This window comes from Heloderma suspectum, chromosome 1 (assembly GCF_057233095.1).
Source record: "Heloderma suspectum isolate Gila_16-S chromosome 1, 16-S_ref, whole genome shotgun sequence".
Lineage (NCBI taxonomy): Eukaryota > Metazoa > Chordata > Lepidosauria > Squamata > Helodermatidae > Heloderma > Heloderma suspectum.
The window spans coordinates 413,689,588-413,712,175 of record NC_139458.1 but is presented as its reverse complement, the minus strand read 5'-3'; the positions used below and the strand labels follow the sequence as shown (position 1 = coordinate 413,712,175).

Here is a 22,588-nt window from a genome sequence, read left to right as displayed (position 1 = left end):
TGCACTAGAAGGGCAGGGTATAAATGTTTTAATAAAATAAACAAAGCAGGGTTCTATATGGAAGGGATTTATTATATTGTACTTTTGCAACTATTTTGGTTTTGTGTTTACGTTTGTGAAACCATTTGCTTAGTTAGTCTAAACATGAGGATAATCTTCTGAAGTGGCATGTTTTGATATTATCCTTCAAACATCTCCAGCCAAAATGATTGTGCGCATTGGCCCCTCTGTATTAAGACCAAGGCAACTTTTATCCTTAGCGGGATGGCATCTCTCTGATAGATAAGTAGTGATATTGTTTTGTGTCCTGTTTAGCTAAAGAAGATTGGTGGTGGTGGCTTTGGGGAGATTTATGAGGCAATGGATCTTTTGACCCGTGAGAATGTGGCACTGAAGGTGGAGTCAGCTCAGCAGCCAAAGCAAGTCCTCAAGATGGAGGTGGCTGTCCTAAAAAAGCTCCAAGGTAGGTGATAAAGTTGTTCTGGAAGGTATATGTTTCTCCATTGTTTGCTTGCCCTGTTTAATTTCTGCATCCTGTTTTGTGCTAAAACTTATTGTCAAAGTATATAAGCACAAAATATTACTACATTCTGTATAGCTGTTGATGTTTCTCTCTAAAGGCTTATTTCAGTTTTATACCACTTTAACTATCATGACTTTTCCCACAAAATATCCTGTGGAGGTAGTTTGGTGAGGATGCTAAGAAACAATGTTGTTTCGAGATCCCTAGTGTTCCCTGGAGAGAGGGAATGACTATTCAAGTATCCCATGCAGATATGCCATGTAAATCCCTCCTCCATCATACCCCAAAATAATTTTACATACTTCTGGTTTAGTCTGAAGGGCCTGCTTTAGTTAGAGCTGGAGACATCCAGAATATAACAGAAGCATGCATCTCTGCTCCAACTGTCATCTCTCTCTCTCTCTCTCTCTCTCTCTCATGCACACACACCCACATCCACACCCACACCCGCACCATCCTTATCCACCCATTCACACTCACACATAAGCATATCCCATTCATCCATCATCAGTTCATACTTTCTCACTTTAGCACACCATACACGCAGCCCCCCCATCGCAATTTGCATTGTAAAATCTCCCATTCATTCCAATGGGATTTGTTTTTGCAATGTAAATAGCGGGTGCTACCCCCACATCTGGATTGAGCCCCTGTCGTAGCAGGTAGAGGGCTTTAGCCCTTTGCCTCCACTGTGTTCCCAGTTGGGATCGGGATCCTGTGCCTGCAATTTGCATTGCTCAGGAGGATCCATAGTTCCAATAGATTTTTTTCGGGGTAATGCAAATTGCAGGCACTGGGGGCCCCAATCTAGATCCGGACCCTTGTGCTGTGGGTGTGGTAGAGTGGTTTTAATCCTTTGCTCTCCCACTGTTGTCTTGATCCAGATCGCGCTCTCTGCACCTGCAAATTGCACTGCCAATTTTGCATGGCATTGCACATTGCAGGCATTGGGGGGTGGGTGGGGGGTGGCTGATCTAGACTGGGGCCACAGTGGGCAGCAAAGGTTTAGAGCCTTCTTACCCCGCAGGGCAGGGTCCCAATCTGGATCAGCCTCCAACACCTCTAGTTTGCTGGCTTTCCATGCTAGCTGGGGTAGTAGATAACCCCCTCCCTCTGCAGCCAGTATGGATGCTGACGAGGAGAGGCCCCAGGGGCCAAATGGGAAGCCTCCAAGGGCCTCATCTGGCCCATGGGCCAGGGGTTTCCTATCCCTCCTGTAAGAGGCAGCTGGGCTCCCTTTTTCTTATCTTTTGATACAACTGCTTATCCTAGTAAGCTGTTTCAGTAAAGTGATATTAGCAATCTAGGAAGCTGCCTTATGACAAATCATATTTATTTATCCTTCTAGCTCAGTATTATATACACTGACTGGCAGTAGCTCTCCATGTTTTCAGACAGGATTCTTTTCCAGCCCTATCTGCATATGCCAGGGATTGACCCTGGGACCTTTTGTATGCAAAGCTACAGCCCTTCCCCATATATTGTCTCTGGAACAAAAACCCCCCCCCCAATAGGAACAGAATTTAGAGTGGGTGCAATTGCTAAGGTATGTGCCCTTGTGCATGGATGGTATAATTAAGAAGGTGCTGTCAGCTGGCCCAGACACTGGGTCAGGGTAGAGATCGTCTCTTACATTTCCAGAGCCCAAGTTACATGCGGATGCACTGTAACAAGGTGGTGAGTGGCGTGCATGTACAGAGTTATGTACAAAACTGTGCTGTGTCCCTTTTTATGTGTCAGCGACCAATTGAACAATTCTCAACTTCTCAGGTTGATTTTGTATTTGCTGTAGTGCTCTAGTGATTTAATGCAATGCTGTAATTTATTTAGTACTCTTGGATCCCTCCTTTCTTCCACCACCGAACTCAAGGTGTTGTACTTGGGGTTCCCAGGCAGCCTTCCCTCCAGGCACTGACCAGACCTATTTAGCTTCAGCAAGTTGGCTGTATCACGATGTGCCCTCAAACCGTGCCCTGGGACTCTTCAATTTTTGTACCTCCAGCGGACCTTTTCCGCGCCCTTTTTTCTGCTGAGAAATCTCTGTGCATTGTAGAGCATTCTGGGGCACATTTTTGGTTACACAGGTTTTTCAGGCCTCACCATTGTGTCATGTTTACTGAGAATGCACAGTAGAATACACCCAACACTCTCCTGCTGCTGAACACCGCAAGGGGAGATCGATAATGAGCAGGGAAGTTGTCATTTGGGTAAGCTTTCTACCATTACTGCGCTTTCCACTGAAGAACCCCAGGGATCCCCCACTGTCCCTAATGGGATGATGGCCAGAGCTATCTAGGTTCTGACTGATTAGATATCTGCTATCGATTACATACAGGGAGCTTTGGCTATTGGGCAGCATAGAAATGAAAAAAAAAATGAAATGAAATATGGCATTTGTCTTTACCCTTTGCAGGGAAAGATCATGTTTGCAGATTTATTGGCTGTGGAAGGAATGAGAAATTTAACTATGTTGTTATGCAGCTTCAGGTGAGTTCTTCTGCATTCTGTTTTTCCAAGGATCCATAAATGTGATTGCCACATCAGCTATGGTGACCAGGAATTGTTTCTGGGTGACCATATTTCTGCATAGCACAAAGTGAGAAATCTCTCCCTTTCCTGAGCATATTACAGAGAATTTGGCAGGGGGGGAGGAGTCTTCCTTTGTTCTGAATAGGAGAGCAGACCCTGTCCTTCGGAGTCCTCTGTCACCAGTGAGGATTGGAGGGTGGGTCAGCCTCTCACTTGGTTCCAGTATTGGAGACACTGAAGAGCTGTCAAGAATCTCTCCCACTGCTTCCAGGTGCCTCCAAAGCATGATGCAAGATGTGTGAATTCTCCTGCTCTCTCCCACATTCAGAGGAGAAGAATTGTTCTTTTATTTCCCACTGGGATTTGAGGGTAGTCAGAAGCAACAGAACTCTGCTCTTTACACCTGGCTGTAAGAATGACCCCCTTCCCACATTCTTTGGAGTTTGGAAGAAGGAAGGGGCATTCACTCATGCCATGCTTTGGGAGGCACTTAGAAGTAGTGAGAGGGAGGAGGGTCCAATCCCGAGCCTGGTGCAAAAGTGAGGGTCTGGTCCCTCCTCCAGTCTTCTGCATGTGCCAGAGTACTTGAGGGATCAGGGGAAACCACAAATAATGACTGTCTACAAAGCCAGCCAAAATCTATGGATCCCTGTGTTTTTCCAATTAGGGACAAACAGAGAGAGGACTGCATTCATTTCCCCCCTAAATAATAAAGCACCCAGTGAAGTGGTAAATGTTTTAGGCTACTTTTAGGGAAACATTTTGGGTAATGACTTGAAAATTAGCATTTCAGTGGTATATTAAAGCTGATAATGAAAGAACGCTTGCCCACTTTGGAATTTTGACTTTGCACCCTTTTCTTTTGATTGTAGTGCTTTAGCAAGTAATAGTGCAACAAAGACTTTCTGGGCAGTGAGGAAGGTGTTTTGATAAAAATGGGATGAAGCCTCAGGCCATTTCTTAATATGATGAAAAGCTCTGCTGGATTCTTGTAATAAGAACTCCTGAACTGAAATGCCTTTATTTTTAGATCTGAGTCTTCATTCCCTATTCAGTTCTTGTAGCCTTTGCTCCCTTCTGAGTTGAAGCGTCATCTAGAACTGAGTACAGTACTCTCAAGGTGTCATGGCCAAGGTTGGCCTAAGACACTTCAGTGCCTGAGACTGGAAATCCAAATGTTGTTTTACCATTGATTTAAAGAGAAGATCACTAAAAACATGATGCTGCCTTAGGGCACCCAGTGTCTTCTGTCTGAGGTGACTGCCTCACTCTACCTCATGAAACAGCCAGTCCTGGCCATGACTCTTGCTAAGGGGAACCGACATATTGTCACCTGCCAGGCAACAGGGTGGCCCAAGACATTTTGCTGCCTGAAGTGAAAGAAAACTGATTCTCCCTCCTCCCCTCCCCTCCCATGTACAGAAGCTGACCTGGCTGGCAGTTGAAGCAACTGGACAGCATCCTCCACTGCACCAGGGGGAAGCAAGCTAGCTTAGGAGGCATAGGATAGTCTGCGTGGCACACACCGCTCTGTCCTCCGACACCTTGCTGCTGCTTGCTCACCCCTTGGCCTGGAGCCTGCTAACTGCCTGCTCAAGCGGAGGCTGTGATGCAGCAGCACTTATGCATGTCACAAGAGCAGAGCGATGCATATGCCCACATGATGCCTGCTGGCATGTATGGCTGGCCTGCTTGGTCAGGGGGCTTTCCCAGTGGCCCTGCCTGTGATGCATTGGGAGAAGGCGACTAAGCAAGTCATACAGCCCAGGCTAGCAACAAACAAGCATCACTGCCACCGTGGCGCTGGTTCAGGAAAATGGGGACATGGGCTGCCCCCTGGCATCTGCCTCCTGAGACGGCTGCCTCAGTCTGTCTAATAGCAGGGCTGGCCACATCACTGACAGGGCTGACTGCAGGATCAGTGTGGTTGTTCAGTCTTGTATAGTTGCCTCCCTGGTATTGGTGATGCTGGTACGTGTGCAGATGTCAGGCTAATTGGTCTGTTGCTGTTTGTTGTTGTTGTTGAGAGATAACCACCATGGCAGTATTGCTAACACAATTATTCATGACTTCAGTTAATTTTCAGTGAGTGAGAGAGCTTTCTGAACATGTAGGTGGAGGTTTTGTGGAGTATATTTGCTCCTCTCTGCTCTGGTATGACAGTGCCAGTTCTCCACAAATCCTCTTCCATAATAACTAATCCTCTGAATTTCTCAAGGTGGTTCTAATAGCCTCTGCTGACTGATGCAGTGAGACAGATCTCTATACAAAAAATTTACAAGCTCGTAAAGAGTGAGGGAAATGTTGATTTCCCCAATCCCTTTACAGGAATCATAACAGTTACTCAACAGGAAGAGTTCTTAAGGAGATGGTGTGGTTTACCCTTTCTGTAAATTTAACTCTCCTCTTTTGAAACCATTAGAGATTTACATTAATATGTAGCCAGCCTATTTCCAGGATGGATAGTATATTGACATTCTAATTGTGCAGGGTTGTCTTCTGGGAACTTTGAGAGCATTTTCCTATTTATTTCAGTTATGGAAAAAATGGAAGTTCCCTTTCGACCCTTGCTAGAGCTGCACAGTCAAACCAGCAGAGTAAGATAGCTCTGAGTGGTGGTGTTGTATTATTAAATTGTATTATTAAGTTGTATAGATGAAAATGCTTCTTTTGTGTGTGTTGTCCCAACAGCCATGTGAGGAAGGCTAGGCAAAGGGATAGTGACTCATTGAAGACCAGCCAAAGAACACATGGCTATGTGGGGATTTTGCTCTCTGCTTCCTGTTGTTCAGGGCATTGCAGCATCATACTAGGTATGAGACTGCCCTGCTTCCCTACTCAAACCCTGATGGTTGAGAGAGGAATGTGGGTCTGGCCAAGGCTGTTGACTCCAGACACCCAGTACCCTGAGACTCGTGCACTACCTTGTCATCATCAAGAGAGCTGTGTCTTCACCCTGAATGACTGTGGTGGGGGCTGACTGGAGGATCCTAGACCATAAAGCGGGAAAGAGCACAGCAGCTGGGTGGAGATATTTTGGCTCGTGGAAGACATGGAGGTTAAGATATTTTCCTCTCCATTAGGAGGGAGTAGCTGACTTATCCTTTTTTGTGTTGAATCATGCCAGGGTGGGGGATAATGTAGTTAGTCTACAGCAAGGGTGAACAGCCTACAGGCTACAAGCTGAATTTTCTGTTCTTTTGCCATAATTTTATTTGGCTTGGATTGTGTGTATTGTGTGTATTGTTTTTATTATTGTTTGTATTTGTTTTTCTGCAAACCGCCTTGGGATGTTTTGGTGGATGAAAGGTGATATATAAGTTTAATAATAAAAGATGACTGGAAGGAGGAAGTATTGGGGGTGCCTGTGATCAGAAGCAGAAGTGAAAGTTGATTTGTCAGATACTGCATAGATGAATACAGGTTTGCTTTTTAGGTGTTGAAATGGTTCAGAAATTCAAAATAAACAAAATGAGAAATAAATAAAATTACTAGAGAATTACCTACGGCTTATCTGAAATTGTGTGGTTTGCTCATTTAGGACGCAACCCTATAGGAAAGGCCGTAAGCCTCTGAACTAGGAGGCTTATGGCCATCCCAAGTAGAGCAGGAGGCACAGTGGAGGCAATCTTTGCTCTGCACATCTCCCACTCTGTATTTTTGCTAGATGAGCTTTTTCGCTTGTCTAGCTGAGGCGTCAGGGAGAGGGAAGGAAGGAGGCTGGGGAGGCTTTGGGATATGGCGTAAGCTGTCCCTTCCCCTCTCCACCCCCTGGCATTCCCCCTCTCCCTTCCTTCTGAGGTCGCCTTTGCAACCTCAGAGAGGCAGCCAGCGCAATTCTCTCCATGCCAGCTGCGATGGGGAAGGGGCAGGGAGCTTGGACTCCTGGGTCCAAGGTTGGAGTGTTGTCTCCAAGCTTGGATCCAGGAATCTGAACTATCCTGTGGCCGCCCAGACTCTGTCTAGGGAACATAGGATTGCTCTCTTATTTAGATAAAATCTCATTTTATGCTAACATTAAATTCTCCGTTCATACTAAGGCCTAACAATGGAAATGCACAACAAAATCCAAATAGCAGCAAAAATTGTATCTGCTATTAAATGTTACTTCACCCCTAAACAAAATCCACCAGCCTTGCAGACCAGGAGTAATGGACCAGACAGAGAAGCAGAGAGCCAGTTCTTAAAGGACTCTTGAACAGATAGCCTCTGGACGTCTTCAGCACGTAGTTAGTTGTGAACTCTGGCTCAGAGGCTAACAGTCTTTCCCTCCTTAACAGATTTTCAGTGGTAAGAAAAAAAGATGGAACAAGCAGTGGGAAAAGACAGAATGGTTACAAATGGAAGAGCTCTCTGTAAAATCCCATGAATGAGGCAAGGTGATTGCAAAGCCTCATCTGCAAGCACCCTAAGACTCACAGTTCAGCCAGTTCTGCCCCTGTGCTCAGAGCCCAATCTGTATCTTTGGTGATGGACATCTTTGTTGCATTTACATTGATGATCCCTGTGGGGGAATTGCACAAAAGGTGAAGGGGAGGTGCACATCTCCAAGCACACATCCAAGATGTACCAGGGAGCCATGGTCACTCACAAATTCTTGGGACATGTTCCTAGGAAATCTTCCCTTCACACTTGATGTCCCTCCACAAGGATCACAGGTGTATATACACAAAACACTCTTGAGTCTTGACGGTGTAAATTACCCATCGGCCCTTCTTTTCTATCCTTCTTTTCTTAGCCTTGATCTTGGTGTGCTCAAGGCAAAGCATTTTTTTAAGGATTCCCTTGGAGGTGATGGGGAGATCTGGGGATAGGATCTCCTGTATTTACATCTTTAACCCCCCCTTTTTAAATGGTACCTTGGTATCCCCACCCCCTCTGTGTGGGCAAATAGATTGGGATGCGTAATGTTCATCAGGAAAATGGCATGGGGAGGAAGGATTAACCCCTCTCTCCCCAAGTGACACAGTCCTGATCAGTTTCCCCCCTGCCCCCACGTTCTAGCAAAAATTAAAAACAAAACACTGGAGATCTGATCACAGGGTGTCTAGTGGTGCCCTCAGATGACTGCTTTGCCACACTGAGCACACAAGAATCTGGGGTACTAAAAGTGCCAGGCCTGAATAGAAGATAGAATTTTTGCTCTTTGGTGTGGATTCAGTTACTCTATTGGGTTGTGTCTGCTGAAAAATTAGTGTTATAAAACCAGCATGCAACTATTTCAGGGCCGGAATCTTGCAGACCTCAGAAGAAGCCAGCCTAGGGGAACCTTTACATTGAGCACAACCCTCCGATTAGGCAAACAGATTCTGGAATCCATAGAAGCCATTCACTCAGTGGGATTCTTGCACCGAGACATCAAGCCTGTAAGTAGTTTCTGAAGACTGTTCTTCCTGCATTTCTGTGTTGCTTTTCCTATTGTTGCTTTTAAACCTACCCAAGGAGATAAGTGAGCACAATCATCCCTGTAATTGTAACAGCAACAACAAAAAGGCAGTCATGCAGAGGGTACAGCACTGTTCCTCAGGGGTGTTACGATTTGGGCAGGGCAGCACTCATCAAATGCATGTAGTCTTTATAACTTGTGAACAGTCAGGGCTCAGTCTCATTCATGGCTGGCTTACTAGGCTTTGACTCCCTGCAAGTTGCAATGGCATCAGCCTTTAGTGATTTTTACAGTCACTTTTTATACCTGTGTGTTAGAATATGCATAGAGAAAAAACAATATGAGAAGGAGAGTAACATCTACACAAGCCTTCTTCAACCTGGTGCCCTGCAAATGTGTTGGACCACCATTCCCATAATTCTCAGCCAGGGCAGGGAATCACTGGAGTTGTGGTTCAACACATCTGGAGAGAGCCAGGATGTACAAGTCACTACACTACACTACAGACCTAAACTGGTTTGAGAATAATTTCCTCCTCACCCAAGAGAACCCTGTACATTGTACTTCGAAGAGGTTGGCTAGGACTTTCTAACAGAGAATTCCTTCTCCAAAGTCCAAATCCCAGGATTCTTCACAGGAAGCCATAGTAGTTAAGCTGATAAAAAACTGATAAAAGTTTGCAATATAAATGTGCCAGGGGTCTTGACAGATTATAGAGGAAAAAACCAGGTGTATTGGTTAGTGCTACAATAGCACTAGTTCCGATCCAGTGCTAGCAATAAAATATTCTGTCTCCAAGCAGTTGTTTGCATGCTGCAGATTGAACCTTTTTTTTACTTTCAGGAGAAACATCTTGAGGGTAAGAGCAGTTTGACCATGACACCAATTACTTACAAGGGTGGCAGGTTTTCCCTTGCTGCAATTATTGAGGAATTTCTTATCTATGAAAATAGGGTGGATCAATAGATTTTATTTTACCGTACTTGTAAAAGCCCTTGTAGCAAATGGCTGATAACTGTAAGCATGATAATCTTGGTAACTGTAACAGATAGTGAATGGTGACTCTCTTGCTATGTATGAAGAGCTACTTAGGTACTAAACTCTTATGATGTGAATGGTGACTCTTGTGTTACGTATGAAGAGCTACTTATGTACTAAACTCTTCTTATGTTATTCTTGTCTAGTCAAACTTTGCCATGGGACGTCTACCCTCAACCTACAGGAAATGTTATATGTTAGACTTTGGTCTGGCTCGGCAGTATACCAATACCAATGGTGAAGTCCGGCCCGTAAGTGATGCCTTTTCCATTACTGCTGCCGTTTACGTAATGGGGATTTAAAAAACAAATCAAAACTATTTATAATTATGTCATTAATGTTTGGAATACTATTGCTGCTGGTTGGGAATCCACATTTGGTGGGATGGAAATGGAACAATTTGGGTTTTTTTTCTGTTGCCAAAGAGAGAGACTATATATGACCTCAAAATGAAATTTTTCTTTGCCTGTTGATCAGTGTCTTGGATCAGAATCAAAGGAAGAGGGCCATGCTGTTTGAAATTGTTTACATTGTTCCATTAGTTCACTTGTAATGGAACTCCTGTTCTTTAAAACACATCTCATGTGGAGAGCAGAGAAGACCCTGGGTTGTATCCAGGGGCTCCGTGAGCAGAGGACAGCTTCTGTGGCCGCTCTTTCTCTTTGCCTCCTTTCCCCTGTAGCCCTGTACCCTCAAAGAAATCTCTTCAGACAGTCAAAAGACTCTCCCGAACAGCAGAGCTCTAGTGTCGCAAGACTCCTCTGCCTGATTTGGGGCCTCTTCCCCTCCCACTGCAGTTCTGTGTGACACAGCTCATGCTGTCCAGGAGGGCCCTGTAATTCTCTGGAGAGGGGACTTGTGGGGTACATGGGGCTTCAGGAGCATGGAGGGGAAGAGAAAAATGATTGCCCGAGCTGATTCCTGATTATGCAACCATTGGATACAACCCCCAGATGTTTTTCTTCTTGAAAAAATATCCTTGACAGTTGTGATTTTTTTTAAATTAGAAATTTTGTTTTCATCCTGTGGCTATTTCCATTTCCACCCTCATTTTTGGTTTCAGCAAAATCACACAGAGCTGTTTCCTCGACTGAAGTGAATGGGGCATCCTGCATGTGCAGGAGCTCTGTATACACATAGAAATGCACTTTGGATAAAGGTAGTGTTTTTTCTTGATATGCCAGCACTTCTGCTAAATATTTCCAAGTCTAACATAAACACATAAGAATTGCAGCTTTTCTTATCTCATTCAGTGTTGCATGCAGTTTTGCTGCTCTTTATACTGTTGTGCTTCTGGGCTCCAGATGGTCTTCTATCTGCATGTATGTGAGAGCTAGTAACCTTGTGGTCAGATCAGTAGAAAATTAAAATAATGAAAAAGTTTGGAGGCTGGTATCCATTAGTTCTGTCATAGAAATGCTGATTTATTGGTAAAGAGAATACCGGTTCTTTAACAGTGCCACATACGAACAATTATGTGTAATTAAAGGAAACAGGTGGGGCCTGCAGCAAAGTGTTGCAGTGTATTCCCAGCCCACCTAGCACAGGGGTGCAGAACTATTGGTTGGGGGCAGATGATCACCCACCCAGCTCTCTGTGGGCCATATGACGTCAAGTGGGCATGGCCATGCCTCTGACATCAGTGGGTGTGGCCACACCCACCTGATGTCATTTGCTCCCTGGCCTTTGCAAGCTTCCCCAGTTAGGGAAGCCCTGTGTGCAGTGAAGTCAAGCTAGACTAGCTCCCGTCACTCCTCTGATGGGGAGCAACAGAGACTAGGTTGGCTCTACCCCATCTTCGCACCATCCAATTCCTTCCCACAACGGGGGAAGGAGCAGCTGCTGAGTCCCCTTTGCTTCTCTGCTGGAGGAGCAAAGGGGACTCAGCTGCTTCACATGCCTGCCACCTACCCCCACTGCGCAAAGGAGGTTGGACAGGCTAAGCAGACTTGCTCGCCCCACATGTGGGGAGAACAGCTGCTTTCCCTGGCGCCCAGAGACAGCAGCCAGGGAATGCCCTCTGAGGGGGAGGGGCTTGGAGCCTAAGCCCTGCCCCCTGGAGGAACCCAAAAAGACTGCATGGGCTGGAGGTTGTTTAGCCCTGACCTAGCAGCCTGAAACAGAAGGCTTAGAGAGCTATTTTGGGGCCTGCAGACGACATCTCCCTCTCCCCTTCCTATCCTTGCCCCTACAGTGTTATGCTGTATTAAAGGGTTTAGAATTGGGGCTGGCGCCTAGCCCTGAACCTGATTGCTTTATTACCATATCAGGGAGGAGTTTCTTTAAACCTCCTGGCATGCAGCCCTCCCCCTATCTGCCAGCCCCCCCAGTCTGCTTGCCTCTAGGATATTTTAAACCAGCCTTCCTCAACCTTATTCCCTCCAGATATTTTGGACTACAACTGTCATCAGACCTAGCCAGTGGGGTCAATGGTCAGGGATGATAGGAGATACAGTGCAACACATTTGGAGGATGCCAGGTTGGGAAAGGCTGCTTTAAACTGTTAAGGGTTCAAGCAGACCAATTCCCTCCCTCTCCTCCATTATCCTTTTAAAAAGTTTTTTAAAACCCTGCCACCTTCAGCATTCCATGGCTCAATTGTCCTCTGACTTAGACTTCTACAAGCTGATTGACTTCCAGTTTCTTCAGACAGTTTTTTTTTCTGCCCTAGGATGGAAGTGAGAACTTCCCATAAAAAAACATGGAGGAACCCAGGATTGTAGTATAGGTGTGATTGGGTAGCAAATGTTCCCCCCACCAGAAAACAAAAGATACCAGCAAATATAGGAGTTTCCAAACCTAAATGTGAACCCACAAATTCTATCTCCAGATAATGAAATAAATTACTCTAGAATTTTCTTATCTCTATGCTTTCAGTGCTCTGAAGATCCTAGAAGCTCACAGGTCATAGAATCATAGAATAGTAGGGTTGGAAGGGGCCTACCAATTTTGTGTTTTATATTTTTCTTTACAATTTCTGCACATCTAGAGAGTCCCATAAGTATACAGAAACCAGTAACTTGTTTTGGGGCAGTCCTGTTTTGTTTCCAAACCTATAGGCCCTTGACAACCCAACCTTGCTATTAGAGGGAACATTTAGGTCCTGGCAATAGTATAGATCTGTTTAAATATGGTAAAATGGTTGGTCACGAAACTGAGAAGTCAAAAGTAGTTTATGGAGTATATTGTATTTGGACAAGTGTGGGAAATACTAATGCATTACAGCAATACCAGAATGTTTGCTTTACTGTGAGTAAAGAGGGAGAATGCTGAACAGCAGTTGTTGTTGTTCAGTCGTTCAGTCATGTCCGACTCTTCGTGACCCCATGGACCATAGCACGCCAGGCCTTCCTGTCCTCCGCTCTCTCCCGGAGCGTGCTCAAGTTCATATTCATTGCATCAGTGATGCTATCTAGCCATCTCATCCTCTGCCGTCCCCTTCTCCTTTTGCCTTCAATCTTTCCCAGCATCAGGGTCTTTTCCAGAGAGTTTTCTCTTCGCATTAGGTGGCCAAAATATTTGAGCTTCAGCTTCAGTATCTGTCCTTCCAATGAGCAGTCAGGGTTGATTTCCTTTAGGATGGACTGATTTGACCTCCTTGCAGTCCAGGGAACTCGTAAGAGTCTTCTCCAGCACCACAGTTCGAAAGCATCAGTTCTTCGGCGCTCAGCCTTCCTCATAGTCCAGCTCTCACAGCCATACGTTACTATTGGGAAAACCATAGCTTTGATTAGATGGACCTTTGTCGGCAAGGTGATGTCTCTGCTTCTTACTATGCTGTCTAGGTTTGCAATAGCTTTCCTCCCCAGGAGCAAGCGTCTTTTAATTTCATGGCTACAGTCACTGTCTGCGGTGATCTTGGAGCCCAAGAAAATAAAATCTGTCACTGCTTCCATTTCTTCCCCTTCTATATGCCAGGAAGTGATGGGGCCAGATGCCATGATCTTCGTTTTTTTAATGTTGAGTTTCAAACCAGCTTTTGCACTCTCCTCTTTCACCCTCAACAAGAGGCTCTTTAGATCCTCTTCGCTTTCTGCCATTAGGGTGGTATCTGCGTATCTGAGGTTGTTGATAATTCTCCCGGCAATCTTAATTCCGACCTGTGATTCATCCAACCCGGCGTTTCTCATGATGTACTCTGCATATAAGTTAAATAAGCAGGGCAACAATATGCAGCCTTGTCGTACTCCTTTCCCAATTTTGAACCAATCGGTTGTTCCATGTCCGGTTCTTACTGTTGCTTCTTGACCCTTGTAGAGGTTTCTCAGGAGACAGATAAGGTGGTCTGGTACTCCCATCTCTTTCAGAATTTGCCACAGTTTGTTGTGATCCACACAATCAAAGGCTTTAGCGTAGCCAATAAAGCAGAAATAGACGTTTTTCTGGAATTCTCTTGCTTTCTCCATGATCCAGCGAAAGTTGGTGATTTGATCTCTAGTTCCTCTAGAGAACCCAGCTTGTACTTCCGGTAGTTCTCGGTTCGCATACTGCTGAAGCCTAGCTTGTAGGATTTTGAGCATAACCTTGCTGGCATGTGAAATGAGCGCAATTGTGTGGTAGTTTGAACACTCTTTGGCATTACCCTTCTTTGGAATTGGAATGCAAACTGACCTTTTCCAGTCTTGTGGCCACTGTTGAGTGTTCCAAATTTGTTGGCATATTGAGTGCAGCACTTTAACAGCATCATCTTTTAGGATTTTAAATAGCTCATCTGGAATACTGTCATCTCCGCTAGCTTTGTTGTTACTAATGCTTCCTAAGGCCCACTTGACTTCACTCTCGAGGATGTCCGGCTCAAGTTCAGTGACCGCACTATCATGGCTATCAGGGACATTCAGATCTTTCCTGTATAGTCTTCTGTGTATTCTTGCCACCTCTTCTTAATCTCATCTGCTTCTGTTCGGTCCCTGCCTTCTTTGTCCTTTATCATGCCCGTCTTTGCATAAAACGTTCCCTTGAGATCTCCGATTTTCTTGAAGAGATCTCTAGTCTTTCCCATTCTGTTGTTTTCCTTGATTTCTTTGCATTGTTCATTTAAGAAGGCCTTCTTGTCTCTCCTTGCTATTCTCTGGAACTCTGCATTCAGTTGGATATCTCTTCCCCTTTCTCCCTTGCTTTTCGCTTCCCTTCTTTCCTCAGCTACTTGTAAAGCCTCATCAGACAGCCACTTGGCTTTCTTGCATTTCTTTTTCTTTGGGATGGATTTCGTTGCTGCCTCCTGAACGATGTTACGGACCTCTGTTCATAGTTCCTCAGGCACTCTGTCTATCAGATCTAATCCCCTAAATCTATTCCTCACCTCCACTGTATATTCATAAGGGATATGACTTAGGTCATACCTGAATGGTTGAGTGGTTTTCCCTACGTTCTTCAATTTAAGCCGAAATTTTGCAACAAGAAGCTCATGATCTGAGCCACAGTCAGCTCCAGGTCTTGTTTTTACTGACTGTATAGAGCTTCTCCATCTTTGGCTGCAAAGGACATAATCAATCTGATTTCGATATTGACCATCTGGTGATATCCATGTGTAAAGTCGCCTGTGCTGTTGGAAAAGAGTGTTTGCTATGATCAGCGTGTTCTCTTGGCAAAACTCGATTAGCCTTTGTCCTGCTTCATTTTGTACACCAAGGCCATGCTTGCCTGTTACCCCGGTGATTTCTTGACTTCCTACTTTAGCATTCCAATCCCCTATGATGAAGAGGACATCTTTTTTTGGTGTTAGTTCTAGAAGGTGTTGTAGGTCTTCATAGAACCAATCAACCTCAGCTTCTTCGGCATCAGTGGTTGGGGCATAGACTTGAATTACTGTGATGTTGAATGGTTTGCCTTGGATTCGTACTGAGATCATTCTATCATTTTTGAGATTGTACCCCAGTACTGCTTTTCCTACCCTTTTGTTGACTATGAGTGCTACTCCATTTCTTCTAAGGGATTCTTGCTCACAGTAGTAGATATGATGGTCACCTGAATTAAATTCGCCCAAGCTTGTCCATTTTAGTTCGCTGATTCCCAAGATGTCGATGTTCAATCTTGCCATCTCATGTTTGACCACCTCCAGCTTACCTTGATTCATTGATCTGACATTCCAGGTTCCTACACAATATTGTTCTTTACAGCATCGGATTTTCTTTTCACCACCAGACACATCCACAGCTGAGTGTCCTTTCGGCTTTGGCCCAGCCGCTTCACTCTTTCTGGCACTGCTTGGAAATTCCCTCTGCTCTTCCCCAGTAGTATATTGGACACCTTCCAACCTGAGGGGCTCATCTTCCGGCATCATATCTTTTAGCCTTGTGATACGTTCCATGGGGTTTTCTTGGCAAGAATACTGGAGTGGGTTGCCATTTCCTTCTCCAGTGGACCACATTTTGTCAGAACTCTCTGCCATGACCTGTCCATCTTGGGTGGCCCTGCACAGCGTAGCTTATGGCTTCACTGAGTTACGCAAGCCCCTTCACCACAACAAGGTAGTGATCCATGAAGGGGTGAACAGCAATAATCTGCTTTAAACAACAGTCTCTAAAAAAAAAGTGAAACCTGGAACACATGTGTCAGAGCATGTTAAGATTGTTCTTTGTTTTGGCACATCTTGGAGTAGCAAAAAAATTTGTGCCAGTTTTTATTTTAAAAAGAAAATGTTGGCACTAATATATTGATAAGGGTGGCAGCTCTCTCTTGCAAATTTATTCTATGTCTATAGAGGGCATAGGTAAATAGATACTGTAAAAAAAAACAAAAAACCCACCTGTAAAACCCCATCTCCCAACCTTCTCATATTGCTTGAATTAGTGTCATAGGGGAGTCTGTGCAATAGAGGCCAAAATATGTGCAAGATGTGTGCATAACAAATAGAAATACAATACACCTCACCATAGCGAGGAAGAGTGTGACCAGGTGACCTGTGTGCTTCCTCATCTGCTGTCCAACTGTTGATAGTAATGTAAAGACCTCTGCTCCCCCTTCTTGTGGTTCTTCCTCTTTAAACTGTATGCTGACCGGACAGCCCTTCAAATAGAGAGTGCTTTCAAACAGAGATTGGAAAGTAAAGGAAGATGCATGGCTACTGTATTGGATAGGCGGCCGATTCTCCCTGGAGAGATAAATGGAGAAGCAAAGCCAGATAGGCAGTGCGGAAATAGACAGCAAGCAGAGACAGTAGCAGCAGCAGCAGGTTACCTTTGGGACTGCCTCACCCCTTGTGTCCCTGCTTGGTCCTTGTAGTCCTCAGGAAGAATCATATAATATATAGAATCATATAATAGTAGGGTTGGAAGGGGCCTATAAGGCCATCGAGTCCAACCCCCTGCTCAATGCAGGAATCCAAGTCAGAGCATCCCTGACAAATGGCTGTCCAGCCTCATCTTGAAGGCCTCCAGTGTGGGAGAGCCCACCACCTCCCCAGGTAATTGGTAAAAGGTAATTTCACTCCCTTCTCCTCCAACCCATTCCTCTGTGCTTCTGTCAAACCTTCACTTTCTGTGATCTATACTGAGTTGAATCGGGGGTTGGTCTTATATGCCCCTTCCAACTCTGCTATTCTATGATTCTATGAATCTTTCGTGAATCAGTTCTATCCTGTGTTTCAGGCTAATTAATGAGCTGCTGAATTACAAATTGTATTTCTTGTTTTGTTGTTCCTATTTGTTTTGGTTATCTTCCCAACAAAACGTGATTTTTTAAAAAGATACATTCTTATGAAGCATTCTTAGGAAGTAATCTTTGCAATTAGATTCCAGCTGGTCAATTTTACATTAACCCCACCATCTGCATGTATGGGTGAGATGGTGGATTGTATCTAACTGGTGTTCCTATGCTGAAGAAGGATTACTGATCCACTGGATCAAAACACCTTCCATCAGCAAAGAGACACAAATTAGCTACAACCCAGATTTTTGAGTGAAAGCGGTTGGGGTTGCTTCCCATAGAATATACATGTTGGTTTGGCCTTACAGGTTTTTGGGAATAATTCAAATAGCTGCCAAACCTGTTTCCAAGATCCAAAAGGGGCATGAGTGTACACGCTTCCTGCAGCAATCCCCCTTTCAAACCACTTTCAGTTCTCTGAGAAAGTCATCACTTGTCTCAAGCCTTATGCTTTGTCTTACACATTTTTATAGGTTGCTTTTCTGTCCAAAGGCCCCCAAAGTGGTTCAGAGAACAAATGAACAAAAAATCAAAACAATAAATGTATCTGTCGATTACATAAGAACATAAGAAGTGCTGTGCTGTGCTGGATCAGACCAAGGGTCCATCTAGTCCAGCATTCTGTTCACAGAGTGGCCAACCCACTGCCTACAGGAAACACACAAGCAGGACCCTCCCACCCATGTTCCCCAGCAACAAAGTCATACTGGAGATAGCCTATATCCATCATATAGTACTTGTGAGTACCTGCAACAGAACGTTTAGTGTCATAGCACCTGCCCTCTAGCACATGCTCTCCACTGACATTAGGCAAGTGTCTTCAGCCTTGATGTTTAGACATCTACATAAGACCCACCTCTTCATGCAGGCTTTGCCTGAAGGGTAACCCAGCCAGTATGGGTGCAGTTGACCGGTGATTATTGTTATACTGTTTGGTTTTATCATTTCTGTAAACAGCTTTGATAGCCCACTGGAAAGCAGTATATTCATTCATTCATTCATTCATTCATTCATTCTATGTCTGTACCTCCCCAAAGCCAAATGAATGAATCAATCAGGCCAGACACTGCAGCTATATCAGGCTAGGTGAAACTGTATGACTTTACAACAGCTAAACCATTAAACTACCATCTGCATTGGTGGTGCCCAACTGCATTTGGTAGGTCAGTGGCTCCCCTTCTGGCAAGCTGCCATGGGGCCACATTGCATTAGGAGCTTGGGCCTGGCTCCCAGAATCATCTTACACAGGAGGGCTAAGGGGGATGAACTGTTTGTATTGGGAAAACAACAAATAGTTTTGTGGCATGATAAATAAATTTTCTTTATCGGAGAGCCAGCATGGTGTAGTGGTTAGAGTGTTGGACTGGGACTCAGGAGATCTGGGTTCTAGTTCTAGTCCTCACTTGCCCATGAAGCTCAGTGGGTGACTTTGGGCCAGTCACAGACTCTCAGCCTAAAGAGAGACCTTTACCTCTTAGTGTTGTTGTGAGGATAAAATGGAGAGGAGGACCATGTAAGGTACCTTGGATTCCTTGCAAGAGCAAAAAAGGTGGGATATAAATGTAATAGTAATAAAAAATGTGAATAGCATGCTTTATTGTCTAAATTTCTATTGATCTCAATGTGCTGAATGTCCAACACGTCCCTTAGATAAATGAAATGGGATCACAGTTTGTGCAAAATTAGCAGCAAGAAGGAAAACAATTGATTCTAAGGGATTTCTCAGGCTTTTGGTTTAAGTCCTGAGCTATGTGTTATTTTTATGAGGGAAAAAAGTGAGGAGGAGATTTTAAAATCATTGCTGATTTATGAAATTGCATTTGTATGACAGCAAACAATCATCGTTTACATCGATAGAAGTTTCCATTTTAGCTTGGGCAGTGTGTTTTTGTAAAATAAACCGAAGAACTGTACAAAGGAAAAGAAAGAGTCAAAAAAGTCTTAAGCCTTTCAAAGAAAAAAGAACAGCAGCAGGGGAAAGAGAGTTTTCCCAGATGGTCAAGTTCAAGAAATTAACTTGGACAACTTTCAAAGGGGATTGGACAAATTCATGTAGGATAAAGCAATCGATGCCAACTAGTCATGATGGCTATATGTTAGCTCAAGTTTCAAGGGCAGTATGCCTCTGTGTGCCAGCTGTGGCAACACAAGTGGGAGGGTGCTATTGCATTCATGTCTGGCTTGTGGGCTTCCCAGGAGCATCTAGTTAGCCACTGTGCAAACAGAATGCTGGACTAGATAGGCCTTTGGTCTGATCCAGCTTGGCTCTTATGTTCTTAAGTTAAGAGCTCCCTGATGTCTCTTCAGCAGCTGCCTTACTCATAATTTTGTTCAGTTGCATGTAGAGCCATTGAAAGAAGGTTCCTTTTTTTGGCAGGAACCTTTATTGGCAATATAAATAGCAGATGCAGTGGCCCAATCCAGGTCAGGATCATAACAGGGGGCAAAGGTTTAGAGACCCCTATCCCTTATGCTACGGGCCCAATATGGGTTGGTGGGGCATGTGCTGGCAATTTATGAAAATCAACCCCACATTCTGGAGCAGATTTTGGGGTGGGGGGAGGACAGGAAAGGTCTTTTACACAAATGGAAGTCTGCGTGCACAACGTTGAGTGTAGCCTAAAGGAAGAACTACGTGATTAAAGTCACTCGTAGTTTGACCCTTGTGTTTTATAGATGCCCACTGCTCCTCTGAAAGCTCACAGAGCCACTGCAACTCTTCCCCATTTTTCCTTATCTTGTAAAATGTCCTTCAGCAAATAGTCTCTAATGCAGAGCACATAAAGCTTTGTAATGAAGCTCAGCCTTTCCATGTTGTATTAAAGACAGTCCTCCTGGCACATGATCGCATTCGGAGCAGATATCACAGAGCACCACAGCATTCTCTTAGGTAGAGATCAAAGTCAGTGCTCTTAAAGCCACTTCATCCACACTTCATCTGTAGCATCAGGTGGAATGGCTGGCCACCAAATGGTTAGAAAAGCACCACCCCTTCTGGCTCTTCCATCTGATGGTCAGACTTGGGAAACTCTACATCTGCTCTCTTTCTAGCTGTCTTGCTGGAAGAGGGACAGGCTGCTTGTGGGTTCCAAAGAAAAGCATGATGGAAATCTAACTCCAGTGCAGGGACTTGTTATATATATTTTAATCTCATATTGATCATTGTTTCTCCCCCAATTTGAGCCACTGGTATCTCACTGCTTCATTCTACCTTAGGCATTCAGAGCAAAATTCAGCAGTGACCGCCTGCGAGTGGCCAGTCTCACTGATTCCATACTGCGAGCAGCGCCCACCGCTCACGTCATAGAGATTTAACACTCCTGGAGGCAACCCAAGACAAGCAGGAGCGCTCGCTTCTGGAATGGGGCAGGTCGGTGGAGCTTGCATGAGGGAGCTCCACCAACCTGCCCCATTCCAAAAATGAGTGTTTTTGCTCATTTCGGGGCTTGCCCCCGGAACCACTAAATCTCCACTGCACGAGCAGTGGGCATCGCTTGCGGAAGGGAATTGGCGGGGCTGGCTGCCTGTGCAACGGAAGCAGCAGTAGGCCCCGTTCACTGAGGGGCAGCACTGGGTGCTGCCCTTGATGAAGTAGGCTGTTGCTTATGAAAGTTAGTATTCATGACTCCACAGCACCTTTTCCCTTACAAGTAATTGCTTGCTGCATTGTTAATTATCTAGAACCCCTTACCCAAGAGAAATGGTATGTATCCACATTAGAATTGGTAATGCAAATCTTTGGCTTTTTAACCCATAGCTTCCTAAAGCTTTGTGTGGTTGAAGTGCGAATCAAAGGAGGTAGAGCTTTAGAGAGGGGAGTTTTGGGGATCTTTTATGGCTCGCTGGTCAACTAGATCTGTGTATAGTATAGATAAAAAGGGTTGTTTACTTAGAGGTTCTTTCAGAGGGCCTCCATCCTGTCCTCGTCCCCCTCTTTAGTGGATATTCCCCCTAACCCCACCCCTGCTATTGTACTTTGTCTTTGAAGAAAACAGGCAGAAAACATGCTGGTCAGGCAGTGATGGGTTCACAGGTACAGTCCCAGATACAGTACCACAGGTGCAGTACAATGGAGGTATACAAAGAACTCTTTAAAGAACGAGTTAAGAGCAAGCAGCCCTGTCATACTGGTAATATACAGGTTTGCTGTGCTATCATTCTGCTTGATGAAGATTTCAGGGTAGCACGAAAGTTTGGCTTAGTAGATAATAACCTACTTTATCTGTTGTACATACATTGTATTGCACATCTTCCATGTTAAGTAAACTGTTGGTGTAGAAGGCATTTCTAATATTTACTATGCCGCACAAGTTTAGGAATGTGTCCTACCATGCTAGGGGCTTTTTGGCTAAAAAAAAAAAAAGCATGCTATCAACCAGACCCCTGAGTACTGGAACTAGTTTTACTGTTGCCAGCAATTAAATAGTCTGTCATTCCTAAATCCTTTCTCACCATACAAACTCTGATGCTCAGTTTGAATGGTGACTCTGGGCCCACTCTTAATTTATTAGTGTGTCTCCTCCACCCCCCCACCCCAGGTTGTATTCAGTTCCTTGAAACCCTCTGCTGAAAATACTTGTTTGGCTGGTTATGGTTTATGGGACAGCAAGAGAAAAGCATTTTGTCATGACAAGCCTCTCCTGTTTGCATGAATTGGCAATGTGCTGCTGTGCTTTGCATGCTGCTGTTTCTGCTGACTCAGCCGTAGAGTGCTGATTAGAGCTCTGTCTCCTCGTGATTCAGACCGCACTGCAGCAGTTCGCAATGCTTGACTGAGGATATTGTGCTTACGTGTAAGTGTGGTTTTGTCTCTGTGTGCGGCTATGTAGCCGAAGCAGAATATTAAGACAGGGAATGCCTGATCAGTTTTGATTTAATCTGAAAGTTGCAGGAAGCAAACAAAACTAAACCCTAATTAAATACTATTATATTTTTTATTTTCCTTTACGATCAGTCTAAATTTGGCACATCAGTACACACAGAACAATAAAGTTGCTGGCATCCTAAATGTTGGTGCAGGTATTTAGAAAAAAATGTTTTGGAGCAGGAATGCTTTAATAAACTAGCTCTATGAGGGATGCATTTGAATTGGCGCTTAGCTGAATGAGTTAGATTAGACAACATTATCATTGCAATCTATAACAATATTGTGGTGTTAAGTGGATGATTAATCATATTGTGATCTCTGCATCTGAATGCTCATTGAGTGCTTTTGGATGAGGCTTTTATTCTGCAATTGCCATGCTTCATTCCTGGGATTTCTCAGGGGGTCCAGACATCATCCTCTTCCATGAATTCTCACCCCTTCTTCCCTCTTTTTTCGTAGCAGAAAAAAAGATGGGAAAAGATGAAATAGGTGCACAAAGCCTTTTGATTTGTAGTGCTAGGAGCCCTCCATCTAGAAGCACCCCTTGTCTACAAACATGATGGTCAGCTCCAATGCAGTTTTATCTGATCCCTGGCAGCCC

The 22,588-nt window shown here is 44.5% G+C and overlaps 1 protein-coding gene across 1 annotated transcript in view; it reads left to right on the top strand.

Annotated features, from left to right (window-relative positions):
• Window positions 1-22,588, top strand: part of TTBK1 (tau tubulin kinase 1) — a 117,033-nt gene that overhangs the window by 36,228 nt on the left and 58,217 nt on the right. The window contains exons 2-5 of the mRNA XM_084829025.1: window positions 316-463; window positions 2,937-3,010; window positions 8,278-8,418; window positions 9,623-9,727. Coding sequence (XP_084685151.1) covers window positions 316-463; window positions 2,937-3,010; window positions 8,278-8,418; window positions 9,623-9,727 — 468 coding nt within the window. The remainder of the gene's footprint in view (window positions 1-315; window positions 464-2,936; window positions 3,011-8,277; window positions 8,419-9,622; window positions 9,728-22,588) is intronic.